Source organism: Vigna umbellata, chromosome 5 (genome assembly GCF_029865625.1).
Source record: "Vigna umbellata cultivar VRB3 chromosome 5, Vumbellata_1.0, whole genome shotgun sequence".
Lineage (NCBI taxonomy): Eukaryota > Viridiplantae > Streptophyta > Magnoliopsida > Fabales > Fabaceae > Vigna > Vigna umbellata.
The window spans coordinates 26,644,530-26,660,244 of NC_142169.1; the positions used below are offsets into that span (position 1 = coordinate 26,644,530).

The following is a 15,715-nucleotide window of genomic DNA, read 5'->3' on the forward strand; positions in this document are numbered from 1 at the left end:
AGCTCACTATGACAATTCCCTTGATACTTATTTAATTTGAACTCTTGTGTATCTCCAATGTTAGATATTAGAGTTTATTTAATTTGAACTGGAGTATCTCTAATATAACATGTTATAATCTAATTTAAGTTCTTAATTTTTTTATTTGGGTTCACGTCTTATTTTCAGTGAGTTACATTTTTTTTATTTGGGCAGGAACTTCATTTTTATTTAACACCCTCCTTTTTATCTCTGCCATTGCACGTCGAATCATCCCCAATTCTGTTTCTTCCAGATATATAAGTTAATATATTATTACTCTCACTAATTATAACGTTGAATAAATAAGAAAATCTAAAAATTAATCTGTAAAGATTTTTTTATATGATTTTTAATTTCTACGAAGGTTAAGTTTATCTTATGGAACAATTTTTTATATTATTTTATTTCTTTTAATAATATTCTTGGAGAAACTTGTTTTCTAAATTCTTAGTCTCTTAAAATTTATCGTGTATATCTTGTCTCTTACTTATTTTTGTAATCATTTATTGATATAAATTTCTTATGATAATTCTTACAAAATTAAATGAGTTATTATTTTTGAAAGTCAAAATATGTTTTTTTTTTTTTTCAATTCTCGTTATAAACTTAAACTACTCATATAGCAGTTAATTACAAAGTTTTAATTATAGCAGTTAACGTTTAAAAATATTATAACAATATATATACAAATTTAAGTCTATAATAGAAAGTTTAAGTTATAGTAGTCAACGCTTAAAAATATTATAATAAAATTTTCTTCTTCCTTAAAAAGGCTAATATTAACATTTTGATACTGGAATAATTATAATTACGTGATATGTTGAATTACTTAAATCATCATTTGTCTCTTCTCCTTGTTAATTAGACAAATATCCCAGAGACATTAACTAAATAATTAGTAAGAGATGATTTCAACTTTTATTCATTAAAAAAACACAATGGGATATACAATCATATACCAAATACTGTTTTTAACAAAAACTTTTTTCTTACATGAACATAAAAAATTTGAGGTAACAATGACGGCAAATATTTTAGGGCAAAGTGATACTGACTTTGGAGTGTAGAAAGTTGTCAATGAATGTGATATTCAGTTGGAGCCAACTAACAGTGCTTCTCAGACAAAAACCATGTCCCGTGCCTGTGAAAATACCGTTGTTGTGCGTCCTCTTTCTTTACTCTGCGTCTACCCTTTTCATTTCTTAAGCTGAAAAATGGAATCTTGGTTTGTAATCCTGCGTGAATGTGTGTGCAGGTGGGGTGTGGAGCGGTGTCGGTGGATTTCTTGGCGATTGTTGCTGCATATCCAAAACCAGATGAAAAAATCAGAACCACTTCCTTCAAGGTCTTTTCGGTTTTCTTTTCATCTCATCTTGTTATGATAATCAATAGCTATAGCACCTCTTTCTTCTTTGGAGTTGAATATGTGCGTTGTTTGTGTAGGTTCAAGGAGGTGGCAATACAGGCAATGCCTTAACCTGCGCCTCTCGCTTAGGACTCAAACCAAGAATAATTTCCAAGGTTTTTACCTACAACACGTACACACAGAAAGTGGGCATGTCCTTTTTTTTTTCTTTTTTTTCATTTTTGTATTATGATGTTTCATTTCCATAAGGTTGCCGATGATACTCAAGGCAGGGAAGTATTACGTGAGCTAGAAGCCGATGGGGTAGATACATCCTTCATGGCTGTAATTTTCTCACACTTTCAATCTTCTCTTTTTCTTTTTTTGCATTATAGTGGCTTAATATTGTTGGATTCGCTCAGTAATAACAAGAAAAATACAAGAACTAAATTATAGTGGAAAACTTTCTGGAATAAGAGAACAAATATCAGCACACCACCGTACTCCTCGTAAGAGTATAGCATGTCTTTATATATAAAACTAGCAATAATAGAAAACCCATTAAACAGTATACGGTCAAATTAAACTTAACACTGTTAGATGTTCTCTGAACAATATATCACACTTTCAATCTTCTCTTTTTTTCTTTTATAGCATTGTAGTGGTCTAATATGATTGTGTCTTTGACTGTTTGGCTTTCACATGCGATTTTTTTAGTGTAGATGTTGATTGCTGAACATGTATTAACCTTTTACTTCTTTTAGAGTTTTGACCATACTGTTCACTCAAGAATGTAATGAAAAGAAGGAGTGTGTTTTTTGTTTATCGCTTGCTGTTAGATATTGTCTGCGTTGAATTTGTTACTCAAGAATGTAATGGAAACTTCTTGCAGTTGCTTTTTTCATCCATTCACACAATCGGTATCTCAATCATTGGATGGAAGGTCGGACGACTAATACTTTAGCTCACAAAAAGAACTTAGCTTTTGAAATATGAGCTGTGCGGTTTTCATCCACTAGTTAATATGGCTGACTGTGTGAACGTATGGAAAAGCTGACTGCACCAAATCTGGTTCCTTCTGTAATCTGCTGCACCAATATAGCCTTTTTTGAAGCTGATTGCACTGAGCTACTATATGGAATTGACTTTCCGTGCTCTTCAATTTTTAAACACTCTGATCAGAGTTTACTGTTTAGCCCCTTTCTTTTTTTTTTTGTTTGTTTTTATATATAATTTTCATGTATATATTGTTGTTCACTTATTGCTGTCGTTATTATTTTATCTATTTATAGTGCTTGTTCTTATGCACAGGTTTCTCTGGAGGGCACTTCACCTTTTACGTATGTCATTGTGGACAGCCAAACGTAATGATCATTGACTTATCGTTCCTCTTACTTTTATTAACTCCCCCTTCCTAGAAGAAATTCTCATGAAATACAATAAACATGATGTCTATATTTTCATTTGTTACTTGAAAATCACTTGACATGAGGTTTCTGCTCTGGTTGTTTCATTATAGTTGTTTAGCCCTTACTTTTAGCTATATTTTCCTGATCCTTTTCGGTACTGTGGTCGATGAATTTTTCTATAATACAGCTAGTTCTTTACACTCACCTGTGCGAAGTTTAATTCATAGTTACATGGTTTCATCATATTCACTGTCTCCATTGAGAAATATAATGAGCCAAATTTCAGAAGTGAAATCAGTTAGGTGGAATAGATTCTGGCGACAACCTCATGCTAGGTATTGAGCATAAAAATTGTGGACACTGCAGTATAATTAAAACGAAAATGAAATGAGCTAAACCTCCTAACCCATACTTCTCTATTTATTTCCCCTTTGTTCGTCTGTTTATCAACTTGCATACCGAGACTGTTGTTTTACACAGCAGTCAGTGCATGCATGAGAAGGAAAAATAGGTTATCCTTAGCAAGGATAAAACATAATGGTTCATAATAGTAAGATCTTCATGCAGTTGTTGATAATGAGAAATTATATTTGTAACTTGACTAATTTCTATTCTATTTTTTCAGTAAGTCCCGTACTTGTATTCATACCCCAGGATATCCACCAATGAAGCCAGTTGATCTTCCCAAGTCAAGTTTGTTAACTGCATTGCATGGGGCAAAAATTGTTTATTTTGATGGAAGATTGCATGAAACGGCTCTAGTTGTTGCACATGAGGTTATTACTTTTATAATTTATTTGATTCGCTTTGTGAAATCTATGTCTAATCATCACCATATTTAGAAGTTGAAGTTTCTAATCCCCCATTCTCTCGAAAATAAATAAAATAAAAGAAAGAAGGTGAAGCATGAAAAACTTTCTGTATTGAATTCAGTGAAAAAATCAACTTTGAACTTTGAACTTTGAATAATATATTATTAAAATGGTACCAATCATTTTATCACTAATGGTTGAACATGATATAACGACAGCTTAAATGGTGGACAAATTTATAAGGGAAAACGCTGCCAGGGGTAATAGATTTTGGAAGTCCATCAATTGATATAAATGGTTTGTTATTTTTCAACTGTGTTTAATGTTGAAATATCCACTTAATGTCTCTTAGTTTGTTTTCTTCCGGTAAAGGAGGTTCAGAATGAAAGGGAGCATCATCTGATGGGAAATAAACAAATTCTCATATTTTCCAGTACAGGCAGTTAAGAAGAATATACCTATCTTAATGGACACAGAAAGGCTGAGAGAAGGGTTGGATGATATACTGAAATTAGCAGATTATGTTGTGTGCGCTGCACAGTTTCCACAGGTATGTGCATTGTTTTCTCTGGAAGTGATATACTGTAAGAATGTGCAATATAGAGGTCTCCCATGAACCTTGTATTTGATGTTCAGAAATGAATTGATTTTAATACGCTGCCCATTCATTTTACTGGTCTATCAATAAATGCGTTTTTAACAGTGTCAACTCGATCTAAGCATCCGACGTCTTTGAGTTGTTCTAAAGTAGTTTTGTGTATTTTTATATGGATATGTTCTTGCATATGCCATGTTTTCCTTAATCGTATTTTCCTTTTTGTGAAGATGAAGGGATATAGCCTTCTGATACCAAGTTTAAATGCATGTTCCTTTTCTACTTGCTTTAACTAGTATAGTATTGGATAAATTTCTGTCCCTTACTTTTGCTGAAACCTTGTTTCATTTCCTCTGAAGCATCACTGTACACATCTGATGTACCTTTCTCTTATGACAGGCATGGACAGAGGCATCAACAGTTCCTAAAGCATTAGTTTGTATGCTTTTAAGGTTGTCCAACATCAAATTTGTGATTGTAACTTTGGGAAAAGATGGTTGCATAATGCTCGAGAGAAGTTTTAATGGTACATTCCCATTTCTTCGATTTTTTTATTTTCTTTTAATGTTAGGTTTTCAAGTGTGGAGGGTGTTGAAAAGGCTATCTTGAAGAAGCTGGTCTTATGCCAGAACTGGACAGAATTAGAATGTTTACATTGCATATTAAGTGTATGTTGCTTTTTCTTTTAATTTAAACAAGTTCACAGTTACTATGATATTTTTTTTTTTCTGAAAGAGGGCCCTTCCACTGAAGAAATGGAAGTTGACCGATTACTGGAATCCCTGGAGACGAGAAAGAACAGAAGCTCGCACATCCCAACCTGCATAACATCAGTATTCACAATGAAACTTTAAATACTTTTTCTCTGCTTTGGTATTAGTATTACTGATTTGAAATCCAGTTTGAAATAATGCAGCAGATGCTAGAAACTATTACTATTACTGATGTATGTTTTCTTTGGACAGTAATAAGGTCCTCATGGGTGTCTTAGGCCATTTAGCACAAACGTACCCCTTTTTTCAATAAACTAGTCTTATAATAACCTGTGTAACTCATTATTTGTTTCTTTATGGTACTAAAAAAGAAAAGTCTATTTTGGTTAAAATATAGACGGTAATGATCTAGCAAAATTGGAAAGGCATTCAAATGATACCAGTAAAACCTTTGCACAAGAAGTCGGTCCTTTTATCAGCCCTGCATTCATTTGCTAATATTTGACATGTATTCTGAAATTTTTAACAGCTAAGGTGATCGTTTTAGAAAAATGTACATCGTATGCAAGCTTAAGGAAATTCCAGTAAAATTAGCATTTATTTTTCCTTGTTATGGTCTTTGTTTTAGTATATCAACCAGTTACAATTATAACTGTTTTACTGAGTTATATAATTTTTTTCCAAGCCAAATAGTCAACTACCTAAACTGATGAATGAGAGTATGACAGAGCAAAGTCATTTCTCTGGATTAGTTGTGATATAGTCAATCACTTGAAACTATGGAAGGGGTTGTAAGTTGTGACTTAAACATCATATGCTTATTTGCATCTGCTAAACTTTTTGTTTATATCTTTCTTTTCCATTTACTTCCAGTCAGTGACAAAATTGCATGCAGAAGGTATAGGAACAGTTTGTGGTAAGTTATACGTTGGAACAGCTGAGAATGTACCTCCATCAGAGCTCATTGATACAACTGGTGCTGGAGATGCATTTATTGGATCTGTTCTCTATGGTAATTTACCAAATTTATTCTATATCTTTTCCTCGTGTCCTCCAAAGGGACACATGCAAATTTTATACTTGCCATTCTTGCTACATCGTTTGCATTTCTATAGTAACTTGTCAGTCTTTCATTAATGTGTGCTGTTTTTTATTGGTTTCAGCGATCTGTGCAAACTTCACGCCAGAGAAAATGCTGTGTTTTGCTGCTACTGTGGTAAATACTCATACATTTAAGAATATATAATTAATAGAAACGGACAGTGCATTCCTGTTTTGTAACAATGGAATGATGGGTTCAATTTAGTGCAAGAGGCTTATGCATTCATTTTAATGGTAATTGCAGGCAGCTTCCAAGTGCAGAGCTATAGGAGCAAGAACTGGTCTGCCTTACCACACAGATCCACGCCTGGCAACCTTCATGAAATAGCATTCTTTACCACTGAAGTGAGCCATATGGTTTAGAATAAAGTTTTTGGTCAGAAGAAGTGATGCAATGCAATATTGGACATTTCTGCTGCATTCTTCTTTGTTTCCTCAAATGTCAATTTTGAATGTAAAGTCAACTTTAACAACACCCTTCTTTGGGGTGCACAAAATTTACATTATATAATCGCATGATATCCCTTTTCAAAGTTCCATTTTCACGTTAATTAATTTTTTCACGAATATGTTGAAGAAAAAGTAAAAACATCGCCGTTGCCGGGGATCGAACCCGGGTCACCCGCGTGACAGGCGGGAATACTTACCACTATACTACAACGACCTTGATGTTTGCATTGTACTTTTGAATAAATTTAAAATAGAAAATATGATGAAAGGAAACAAAATCTCCTCAGTTTTGCACAGCAACGAGTCGCCTTCTTACTGAACTCGAACTCAATCGCTTCTCTCTGTTGCGATGATGGCGTGCATGTCGAATACGTTAGGCGTAACCAATGGCAGCGTCCTCCACAATCTCGACTCACATCTTCGCTTCCAGCGCCGTTTCAATTTAATCAAAATGTCTTCCGACGCGCTTCCTCCTCTTCCCGAAAATCGCATCGTCGTGCGTTGTTTCGTCCATCACATAGTATCTCTCTATATAAGTACATTGGTTTGTTATGTATATTTGATGTACAGGTCGGGTACAGAATGACGGCGGTGGATTTCTTGGCTACGGTGGACCGATTTCCGAACCCCGACGATAAGGTCCGAAGCAGTTCGCTAAAGGTTGAAGGAGGCGGGAATGCCGGTAATGCGCTCACTTGCGCTGCTCGGCTTGGCTTGAAGCCGAAGCTGATCTCCAAGATTGCGGACGATGCGCACGGCTTCGCTATATTGAAGGAGTTAGAAGCAGATGGCGTCGATACTAATTTCATTGTTGTAAGATCAAACTTCTTTACTAGTTTCTTCTTTGCTTCTGCCGTTCCAAATTTGAATAATCATGCGAGCAAGTAGAACTGTTTTTCCTGTTTCTACAAGGCGTGCAGTTTGTTACGTCACTAATGCTTTATCTTCGTATTAATAATAATGATAAAATCCCCTGAGCACGAAGATCAATTAACACATTGCATGGCTTTAGCATAGTTAATGGTTCTGAATTTGAGTCTTGGTGAGTAGCTAGGTCATATACTAGGTGAGAGAGTTTTGTTGTGCATTGTTTTATAAGTTGACAAATTCATTTTCATCTATGTATGGAAAATCTCTACATTTTAGGAATTGATCTTAGTGTTTGTCAAAGTTGGATCAGTGTTAGCTTTAGTGTTCATGCTTGACATCGTTTTTCTTTTATTCAGTACCTGAAAACATTTACACTTAATTGTAGTCTATGTATAAAAAAGAAAGAAAAAAAATCTTCTATGTTTTAATTCCTACATTTGATGTATAAAAAAAAATTCTTTGTTGAATTTTTAATTTCAACGTAATGATTGGACCTTGTTCTGTATTATTGTAAAATTGTCTGTTGAAGAAGAATTGTCATGCTTAACTGTTTGCAATTTTAACCTAATTAGTTCTCGTGCATTGAATTGAATTTTTTTTCCTTTATTTTTCAGGTATCCAAGGGTGGTAGCTCAACGTTTTCTTATGTACTAGTGGATAACCAAACGTAAGAGTTTTTGGATGTTTTTCCCGACTTTTTTGGCATGATTAACATTTATTTTTGTATCTTTAACAATATGAAGAAACATGCTGCTTTAAGGCATAAAAAGGTATATGATGATCTCAGGAAAAGATTTTCAGAAAAAAATAGTCTCATGACCTGATGCCTGGACTCAAGGGTATTTCAGCCACTTCCTCCCTTGTTCATTGTGTTCTGAACATGATATTATGCATAAAGGTTTATTAGTTTGTTAATATTATTACAAAGACTTGCGTTGTTTTAAATTACTTGTGCAAGTTCTGTTTAAGTATTTTTCACTACCGCCCTGTGTGAAATGCATTTCAATTTGTTTATCACATCATGACTATTACTAGTGACTATTGGTTTTAGAACGGCTGCCACAATCCTGGAAGTATATGAACTTCTTGTATCCTTTATTTTCAATTGCTTTATTTTTTGGCAGAATTAAGTGTGTGTGATTAAGCTTATGCTTTAAAATAGAAAATTAGAAACATGTGCTTACACTTGAGGTAATCTGCCTAGGATTTCTCTAATTTAATTTAGTTAACAAATTATAAGTAATAATTCCAGAAAAACTCGCACCAGTATCTACACCCCTGAAGATCCTCCGATGATGCTAGATGACCTACCCCAGTCAAAATTGTTATCTGCATTTGATGGAGCAAGATTAGTTTATTTTGATGGAATGTTTCCCGAAACTGCTCTATTTGTTGCACAAGAGGTAATCATTATCTTTTTCTTTCTTACAGTTTTTTCATAATTGTAGGACAAGTATTTTAGGCATGCATACTGGTAAGTGATAAATTACTTTTGGTTAGCAGTTGATGCATCCCCCGTGGTGGGTTTGGTTTTTCTTGGAAGTGAACTTTTTTTTATTTTCACCCAACTTAGTGAATGGTAATTATAATATTGGGATGTAAAAAATACTTTATACGCTTAGTCTGCCTGGATCTGATCTGCCCCAGGTGCTAGGGAAGGTGTGATGTTTTTGATGGAGTCATTTTCAACATCAGACCTTCGTTTTCTTTTTTAATAAAGAAACACTTGATAAATTAATAGATGTGTAAAAGTAGTAGCTCTTGAAAGCAAGCCCTAAAATAAGTTGAATCATATAATCACACCTTTTAAAGCTTAAACAAATGAACCATAGTCTTAGTCATTGGATTTTCAATTGCAGGCAGCTCATAATAATATTCCTATTTTAGTTGAGGCAGAATCACCGAGGGAAGGGTTGGATGAGCTCATGAAGCTAGCTGATTTTGCTGTATGCTCTTCCAGATTTCCACAGGTAGTGTAAATATGAGGAACTTATTCCTCATCTTTAATCAACTTATCTTTTGGGTTAGATGCATTTTGAATTGGTTTGAACTATGCGAGTTTGATTCATTAGAAGTTTGACAGTACGACTTACTAGAAAATGTTTCTCTTCTCAACTTTAAAAAAAAAAGGAGATATTTCTATTTGAAGGCCATAGTTTGAAAATACATTTCATTGTGTTTTCGAAATGTTCCTATTCTCAATCATCAGCTCCCCAAAAACAAATATTCTATTTACATATACTTTGAATTTCGTTTTTATGCCATGATTAGCTTTAATTGTTTTAACCTTGTCTGCTCCTCCAATTATGTAAATGATGTGTCCATATGCTTCTACTTTTGCTTGTAGTTTATTTAGGATTTGTTTGTATTTATGTGTCAGGCTTGGACGCAAGCACCATCTATCCTGAGTGCACTGGTTGCTATGCTTTTAAGATTTCCAAATATCAACTTTGTAATTGTGACTTTGGGTGAAGATGGTTGTCTAATGTTAGAAAGAAGTGATAATGGTAAAGGCTCTACTGGCCTTCCAATTTAACTTCTTGAAGGATACCATAATGCTCTTAAGTTATTCCGATAGATTGCACTTTTTTCTTTCAAGAAGCATATGCAACTTACAAGTCTAATACTCTTTTTTGCAGAGGATGCTGACATAGAAGAAATGGATGTAGAGAGTTTCTTAGAATTCTTATATAAAGGGAAAGGTGATAGCTTGACTATCCCAACCTGCATACCATTGGTAAAATATTGTTTAGCCTAAACTTCTACAAATTTTATTTTAACGTTAAGATATATTATACAATTTTGCATTGAGTATACAAATATACATTTATGTTCTTCTGATAAGAAGAAATTTACTGTATTTAAGAGAAAAAAATTACCAAGAGAAAGGCAAATCATGGGTAGTATAAAAACGATTTGTGGTATTTCACAATCTAGAGTGTGTAAAGCAAACATCCATGATTTATCGTAGCATATAAAATCATGTAAAAGAAAGCATGAGAATAGAACCATGGGCTTATTTATCTGTCTTACGATAAATGCTAGAAATAAAAAATAGTGATTTCGAAATTTTGAGAGATAAACAATAAAGAAAAATATTTAACAGGACTAAAATAAAATATAAAAAAATTTCATTTAATAAGGATAAAAATACTTATTTCAATTTTACAAGGATGACAAACAAAGAAAAGTGTTTGTAGTGACTGTACCCTCAAGCTTTTTATGGCTAACCTTTATTGACTCGCGTGGTCGACCCTGGGGTGCATTACTCCAATCAACTTAGTAGCAGGATTCAGTGTTGTGTTTCCTTTGTCTTTAAGGTCGATCTAAATCTGATAACTACATAGCTAACGATTAATCAACCTCTGAAAATTGGTGGAGTTCCTTCCTATCTGACAGGATGCTTAGGTATTGGTCCCTGGGTGATTGGGAGAAATATATAGGTACTGGGATTGCAACGAATTATCAACTTGGTTATCCGAGTCATAGATTGCAATTACTCAAGTAATGAGGGTGACCTCTTTTCTTTAAATAAGCTTGGAATTATCATATGAAGAACGGACCACCTGGATGCTTTAGTCCAGCGCTAGCAGATTAGATTAGAAAGTGATTAAAATCAAAAGTTACTCATGCTCCAATGATTAATGGCGTAATTAAGTCTTTTCAATATAACAACGGAAGTCAAGGTTTATCCTTGTAAGCTATGTAGTCTAATTGACATCAATTTTTTTTTTATACATGGGTAAAAGTGATTAAATGCAACATGTGTTTTTGTTATTAGCTTCATATGAATTATCTAGAAGTTAAATGTGTATTAATTAAAAAAATAATGAACTGAAAGAACATTGAAAAATAATAACTGAATTTGCAATAAACATATTTGTGGATTACAATGCTATTCTAATTTGACAGTTAAAATGGAAATATACTAATATGAATTGGGAGACTGTATACATTATAGATAGACATAAAATAAGTCCAATTCCATGTCAAATAGATAATGAAAAAAATTAAAAATTGTAGATATTTCTCCCCTTATCTTTACCGGTTGAGTTTCTCAGGCAGTGAAGAAATTCAGAGCAGATGGAATTGGAACAATTTGTGGGAGATTCTATATTGGAACAGCAGAGAAGATACCAGATTCTGAGCTGGTTGATACAACTGGTGCTGGGGATGCATTTATTGGAGCGATTATGTATGGTAGGTGTGGTCAAGGACCTGAAAAGTTGTTTCTTTTTCTGTCTAAGCTTCTTACTTGAGACTTTAACTAGGTTTTCCTATTATCTTTTGTTCTTGTGTTTGTGTCACCATTTAGGCTAGAAATGTAGAAAGTAACAAAAACATCCCCATCAGGCCACGCAAGTGGTGTACCTACAATGTTTTCTGGGGTCCAATCACGTCATTTAATCTAGACCCAAGCTTGTCATTTTCCCCATATATCTGCAAGTTTTCTGTCTTAAACTGGGGTCCTTCCCACATTTTCCTCTCAGAAATCTTAATGGGGCATAGAACCAGTTTTATTAGCAACTTTGCTGTAGTATCTATTCAGTTGACATTATTTTGTTGTCTGAAGTACCATAGAAAATCAGATTATGTGACTTTGCTCGTATTTTTTAGGAGGCTATGTGGTTAGCATACAGATCTAAACCTGTAATACAGTAATAGATGAATGGTATCAATGGTTAGAGACAGACGGGAATTTTTCGTTCAAAAGTAATACACTCCTATCTAATCACTTAAACTTGGATTAGCAGATGTACAGAACCAAGAAATTAATGTTAGTCCCCCAGGTGAAAGACGGTGATGAAGTTAAGCTTAACATGATTGCCATTTTCCTGTGTTTTGGGTTACTGAAAGTTCTTTTCTTTGTTGCTTTGGATTTAAAACATTTTGGGTAATTGATTATGCTCCCTGACTTATTTTTTAGCTATCTGTGCAAACATGGTACCAGAGAAAATGTTGCCACTTGCTGCTCAAGTGGTAAGTTGCCTCAAGATAAAAGGACATCGTATTCTCAGAGTAGTATTTCAAACTAAAATGGGAAAATTGAATGAATTTTTTCTCCTTTAATACTAATTTCATGGTAATTACTTCAGGCAGCTACAAAGTGTAGATCTTTGGGCGCTCGAAGTGGTCTTCCACATCGGTTAGATCCTCGATTGGCATCCTTTTTATGATAGACAGAGACAACTGGTATTCCCCATCAAAGAAGCTCAACGCTCTTGTTTTTTAAGTCACGTTTACTGTGTGTGGTTATGTGTATGTCTTGTTCTAAGATGTCCTATAGTGTGTACAGAATTATGAGTTGTGTGATTTTACTTCCCTGTTGGTGTTGGAATTGTTCTTTTGCAGAGGGAAACTTTTCTTGTAACCATTTTTCTTTATTACACCTCCTATTGTATCTTGGGTATGAGACTCATCCGGTTGTTACTTTCCGGGTATAAGAACTCTTCTTAAGAAACAATATCACATGGTCAAAAGATAAACTCGAGTTTGGAAAAATGAGTTCATATGGCCATAATGTAATTTTCATTGTGAGTACTCACTCGCACAAGTTATTGGAAAATTACCCATCTTATTCTCATTTGACCTTTCCTTTTTCACATTGTAGCTGAAGGCCCGAAAGGCCTTCTGACCAGGCTGTGGAATTTGGTATATTTCGGGATTACCATGATAATCAGTGTTCAACTTCTCACTTTTACAATTTGCAGACAATACCATCATGTAGGGAGAAGCTGATTGTGGAAAAATTTGGATGATTAAAGCAATTCTTAAAAGCTCGAGTTGGTTTCAGCCCTAAAGATCAATTTTAGCGTCTTGAAATTTGTTAAAGGAATTTTGGAACCTTGTATGGACAGGTTAATTTTTTTTAACATTGATATCAGAATTTTGTAACGAACCCAACGTCTTGAGTTCGACTACTCCAACGAAGAGGAGTTCCGAATTCACTCAAGTGCCAACTTGTGTAGCTTACTCGGCAACTTGTACTTGATATTACGAGGAGAAAGTTATAACGTTTTGGAAGGGCGAATAATTGTCTTTTTGGGGCACGAATTCTTTTAATTATGTACGTCTTAACTAGGCTGTCCTTATTTTATTTTTCTCTTTTCAGAGCTCTTAAAAAGGTATTGAACATCTTGTTGGTTGGCACATACAGAAAATTGGCCAGGAGCTGAGGTCACTTGTAAAGTCCCAAGGGTGAGTTGGGATTGGATACCCAAACCAAAAAATGGCTGTCTTAGAATTAAGAATACTGATTTCTCTAACTTGAGTTTGTTGGGTGGTAATGCCCCTTTAAAGGAAGATTCTTCCCGTTTATATCAAATTACTCAATACAAGTATATTGTGTCTGGGAAGGATGGTCACTGGGAGTAAGTTTGGAGATTGCAACATTCACTTTTTGTTTGAGAAAAGGATATTTTACATAACTTGAAACAACTTCCCTATAATGTAGTTCTGTACAAGGGATAAAGAGAGAAATGTGTGGAAAGGAGATGATTCTCGTGCTTGCATTATCAAATCAGCCTAGCTAGTATCATCTACAATCTCAACGTGTTTAGCCTCATTGAATCCAAATCAGTGTTCAATTTTTCAGTATGTTGTGGAATTTTTCTTCTCCTCTGATGTGAAAACTTGTCTTAGGTCGATTACCAACACGGATTTAATTACGCGAAGAGGTATCATTCCTTATGCAGACGAAAGTTCTTGTGTATTTTGTTGCTCAAGAAAAGGATCCAAGTCGTTTATATTTTAAGTGATATTTTTCACATCATATCTAGTCTTCAAATTTATGCTTGGTTACGCTTTTTGGACTGTTTTACACCATTAAGCCATATGCTCACTTATAAAAAAAAAAAAAAACTCAAGGAAGGATTTTTTTTATTTATCCACACCGTGAACATGATTACAACTCTATCTGTTTGGTTTGTCTTGACAATGGTTTATTATGTGAGACTCGAATGTTAACGCAATGCTTTACATTTGGCAACTTGATAGTTTGGGCGATTGCCTTTTGTACAAAGGTTGGATATTCGTAATGAAAAAGAAAAACGTAGATCTGTTGAAAATCTAAGGAGTCATTTGGTTTAAGAATACATTTCTTGTTTCCATTTTTTTTCACTTTATTTTATATTGTTCGAAGTTGATAATTAAAAATTAAAAATAGAAAATAAAAAAATTATATAATTTGCTAAATTGGCTTTATTCTCTCAAAAAATGTGAAATTTTTATTTAGTGGAAATACAAACATTCATATAATTTATCTGAAATTTAAAAATGCAAATTAATATTTTATTACAAATTAAAAACATCAACCAATTGAAAAATTGAAAATGGAAAATAAGTAATTTTAGAAGAAAAATATGTAGTTTTTAGACATTGTTCATTAAGAGTGCTGGGTGGGTCCCTTTTTGTTTTGCAGGCTAGTTATACTTGCCTAAACAGCTAACACCAAAAAATGAAAAATTATTGGTATTTATGGTTTGATGATTGCCTATACGCAGTCGATACTCCCTTATTAAATATACAAAAGGTGCAATTCACGTTCTGTGACACTCTTTAATAATAACTTGTTCAGAAGAAAACTTAAACAATAAGAAAATGATGATGCATGATAATGATTAATGAGAACACAATCACTTGTTTCAATGCATGTAATCAACCTTAAAATGTTTCAATGCAATTATGCAAATATGGAACCAAAACTATCCTTTAGATGCCCACACGTCGTCCACTTGGTTTAAGGAAATAATTAGATTTATGTAATCAATGTTTGTTTATTTGTTCTGGATTCTTTTTCAAGAAATTTACTAATTCAATCCTATTTATGATTTTTTAAATTGAGTGTTCAATGGTCAAATAGAATTAAAAGAAAACATAGGAAATCATAATAAAAATTGAAAAACTGATAAGAAATAAAATTGCAGAATTACACTTTGTAAAATTATAAATATAAAAGATTAACCGTTTCTTCTCCCTACTTTATTGTGACTTGACCCAAAATCATGGGATATAAATGAAGTGAGGTGTTTATTACTATAAAAATGTGGAACACGATAGAGAGAAGCAAAAGCAAATTGACTTTTCCACTCAATCAAATGGAAAACAAACAAAAGAAGAAAACACAATTCTCAAACGTGGTCCATGTAATTGGAAGATAAGAAGTTTATACTCTTTTTATTGTTATTTCTGAAAACAATAGCTGCATAAGCCAAATGATAAAAATGTTATGATCCTTCAAACATACTATTTGAACGTAATTGGATTGGAGCCTTCTAACAAATACCTACAATCTATAGGATAATGATAGCAAAATAAGATTTGAAAAAAAATATATAATTTGTTGTAAATCTTATATCAATTAAAAATAAAATCAATTTAAAATATATTAGTTTAAATTT

General features: G+C 33.4%; 2 protein-coding genes and 1 non-coding gene across 3 annotated transcripts; 2 read left to right on the forward strand and 1 right to left on the reverse strand.

The window, feature by feature from the left end:
* Positions 1-1,028: 1,028 nt before the first annotated feature.
* LOC124846417 (uncharacterized) lies at positions 1,029-6,529 on the forward strand. The gene is made up of 12 exons (XM_047323671.2): positions 1,029-1,181; positions 1,277-1,366; positions 1,465-1,542; positions 1,637-1,711; positions 2,678-2,730; positions 3,401-3,551; positions 4,027-4,137; positions 4,582-4,708; positions 4,918-5,015; positions 5,769-5,907; positions 6,059-6,111; positions 6,241-6,529. The coding sequence occupies exons 1-12, from the start codon at positions 1,152-1,154 to the stop codon at positions 6,322-6,324; spliced, it is 1,089 nt and encodes a 362-aa protein (XP_047179627.1). The 5' UTR covers positions 1,029-1,151; the 3' UTR covers positions 6,325-6,529.
* A 59-nt stretch (positions 6,530-6,588) lies between these two features.
* On the reverse strand, positions 6,589-6,660 carry TRNAD-GUC (transfer RNA aspartic acid (anticodon GUC)). Its single transcript has one exon. It is a non-coding gene; the product is annotated as a tRNA-Asp (tRNA).
* Positions 6,659-12,900, forward strand: LOC124846416 (uncharacterized). Its single transcript, XM_047323669.2, has 10 exons — positions 6,659-6,942; positions 7,017-7,259; positions 7,931-7,983; positions 8,569-8,719; positions 9,176-9,286; positions 9,697-9,823; positions 9,956-10,053; positions 11,378-11,516; positions 12,244-12,296; positions 12,413-12,900. Exons 1-10 carry the CDS (start codon positions 6,796-6,798, stop codon positions 12,491-12,493), a joined length of 1,203 nt encoding a protein of 400 aa, XP_047179625.1. The 5' UTR covers positions 6,659-6,795; the 3' UTR covers positions 12,494-12,900.
* Positions 12,901-15,715: the final 2,815 nt, after the last annotated feature.

Excerpts from the sequence above, each read along its gene's own strand:
- LOC124846416 (XM_047323669.2), top strand. The coding sequence starts at position 6,796 with ATGATGGCGTGCATGTCGAATACGTTAGGCGTAACCAATGGCAGCGTC. Across the intron at positions 8,720-9,175 it reads CTCTATTTGTTGCACAAGAG|GCAGCTCATAATAATATTCC; the intron begins GTAATCATTATC and ends TTTCAATTGCAG. Across the intron at positions 11,517-12,243 it reads TATTGGAGCGATTATGTATG|CTATCTGTGCAAACATGGTA; the intron begins GTAGGTGTGGTC and ends CTTATTTTTTAG.
- LOC124846417 (XM_047323671.2), top strand. The coding sequence starts at position 1,152 with ATGTCCCGTGCCTGTGAAAATACCGTTGTT. Across the intron at positions 1,543-1,636 it reads AACCAAGAATAATTTCCAAG|GTTGCCGATGATACTCAAGG; the intron begins GTTTTTACCTAC and ends CATTTCCATAAG. Across the intron at positions 5,016-5,768 it reads TCCCAACCTGCATAACATCA|TCAGTGACAAAATTGCATGC; the intron begins GTATTCACAATG and ends ATTTACTTCCAG.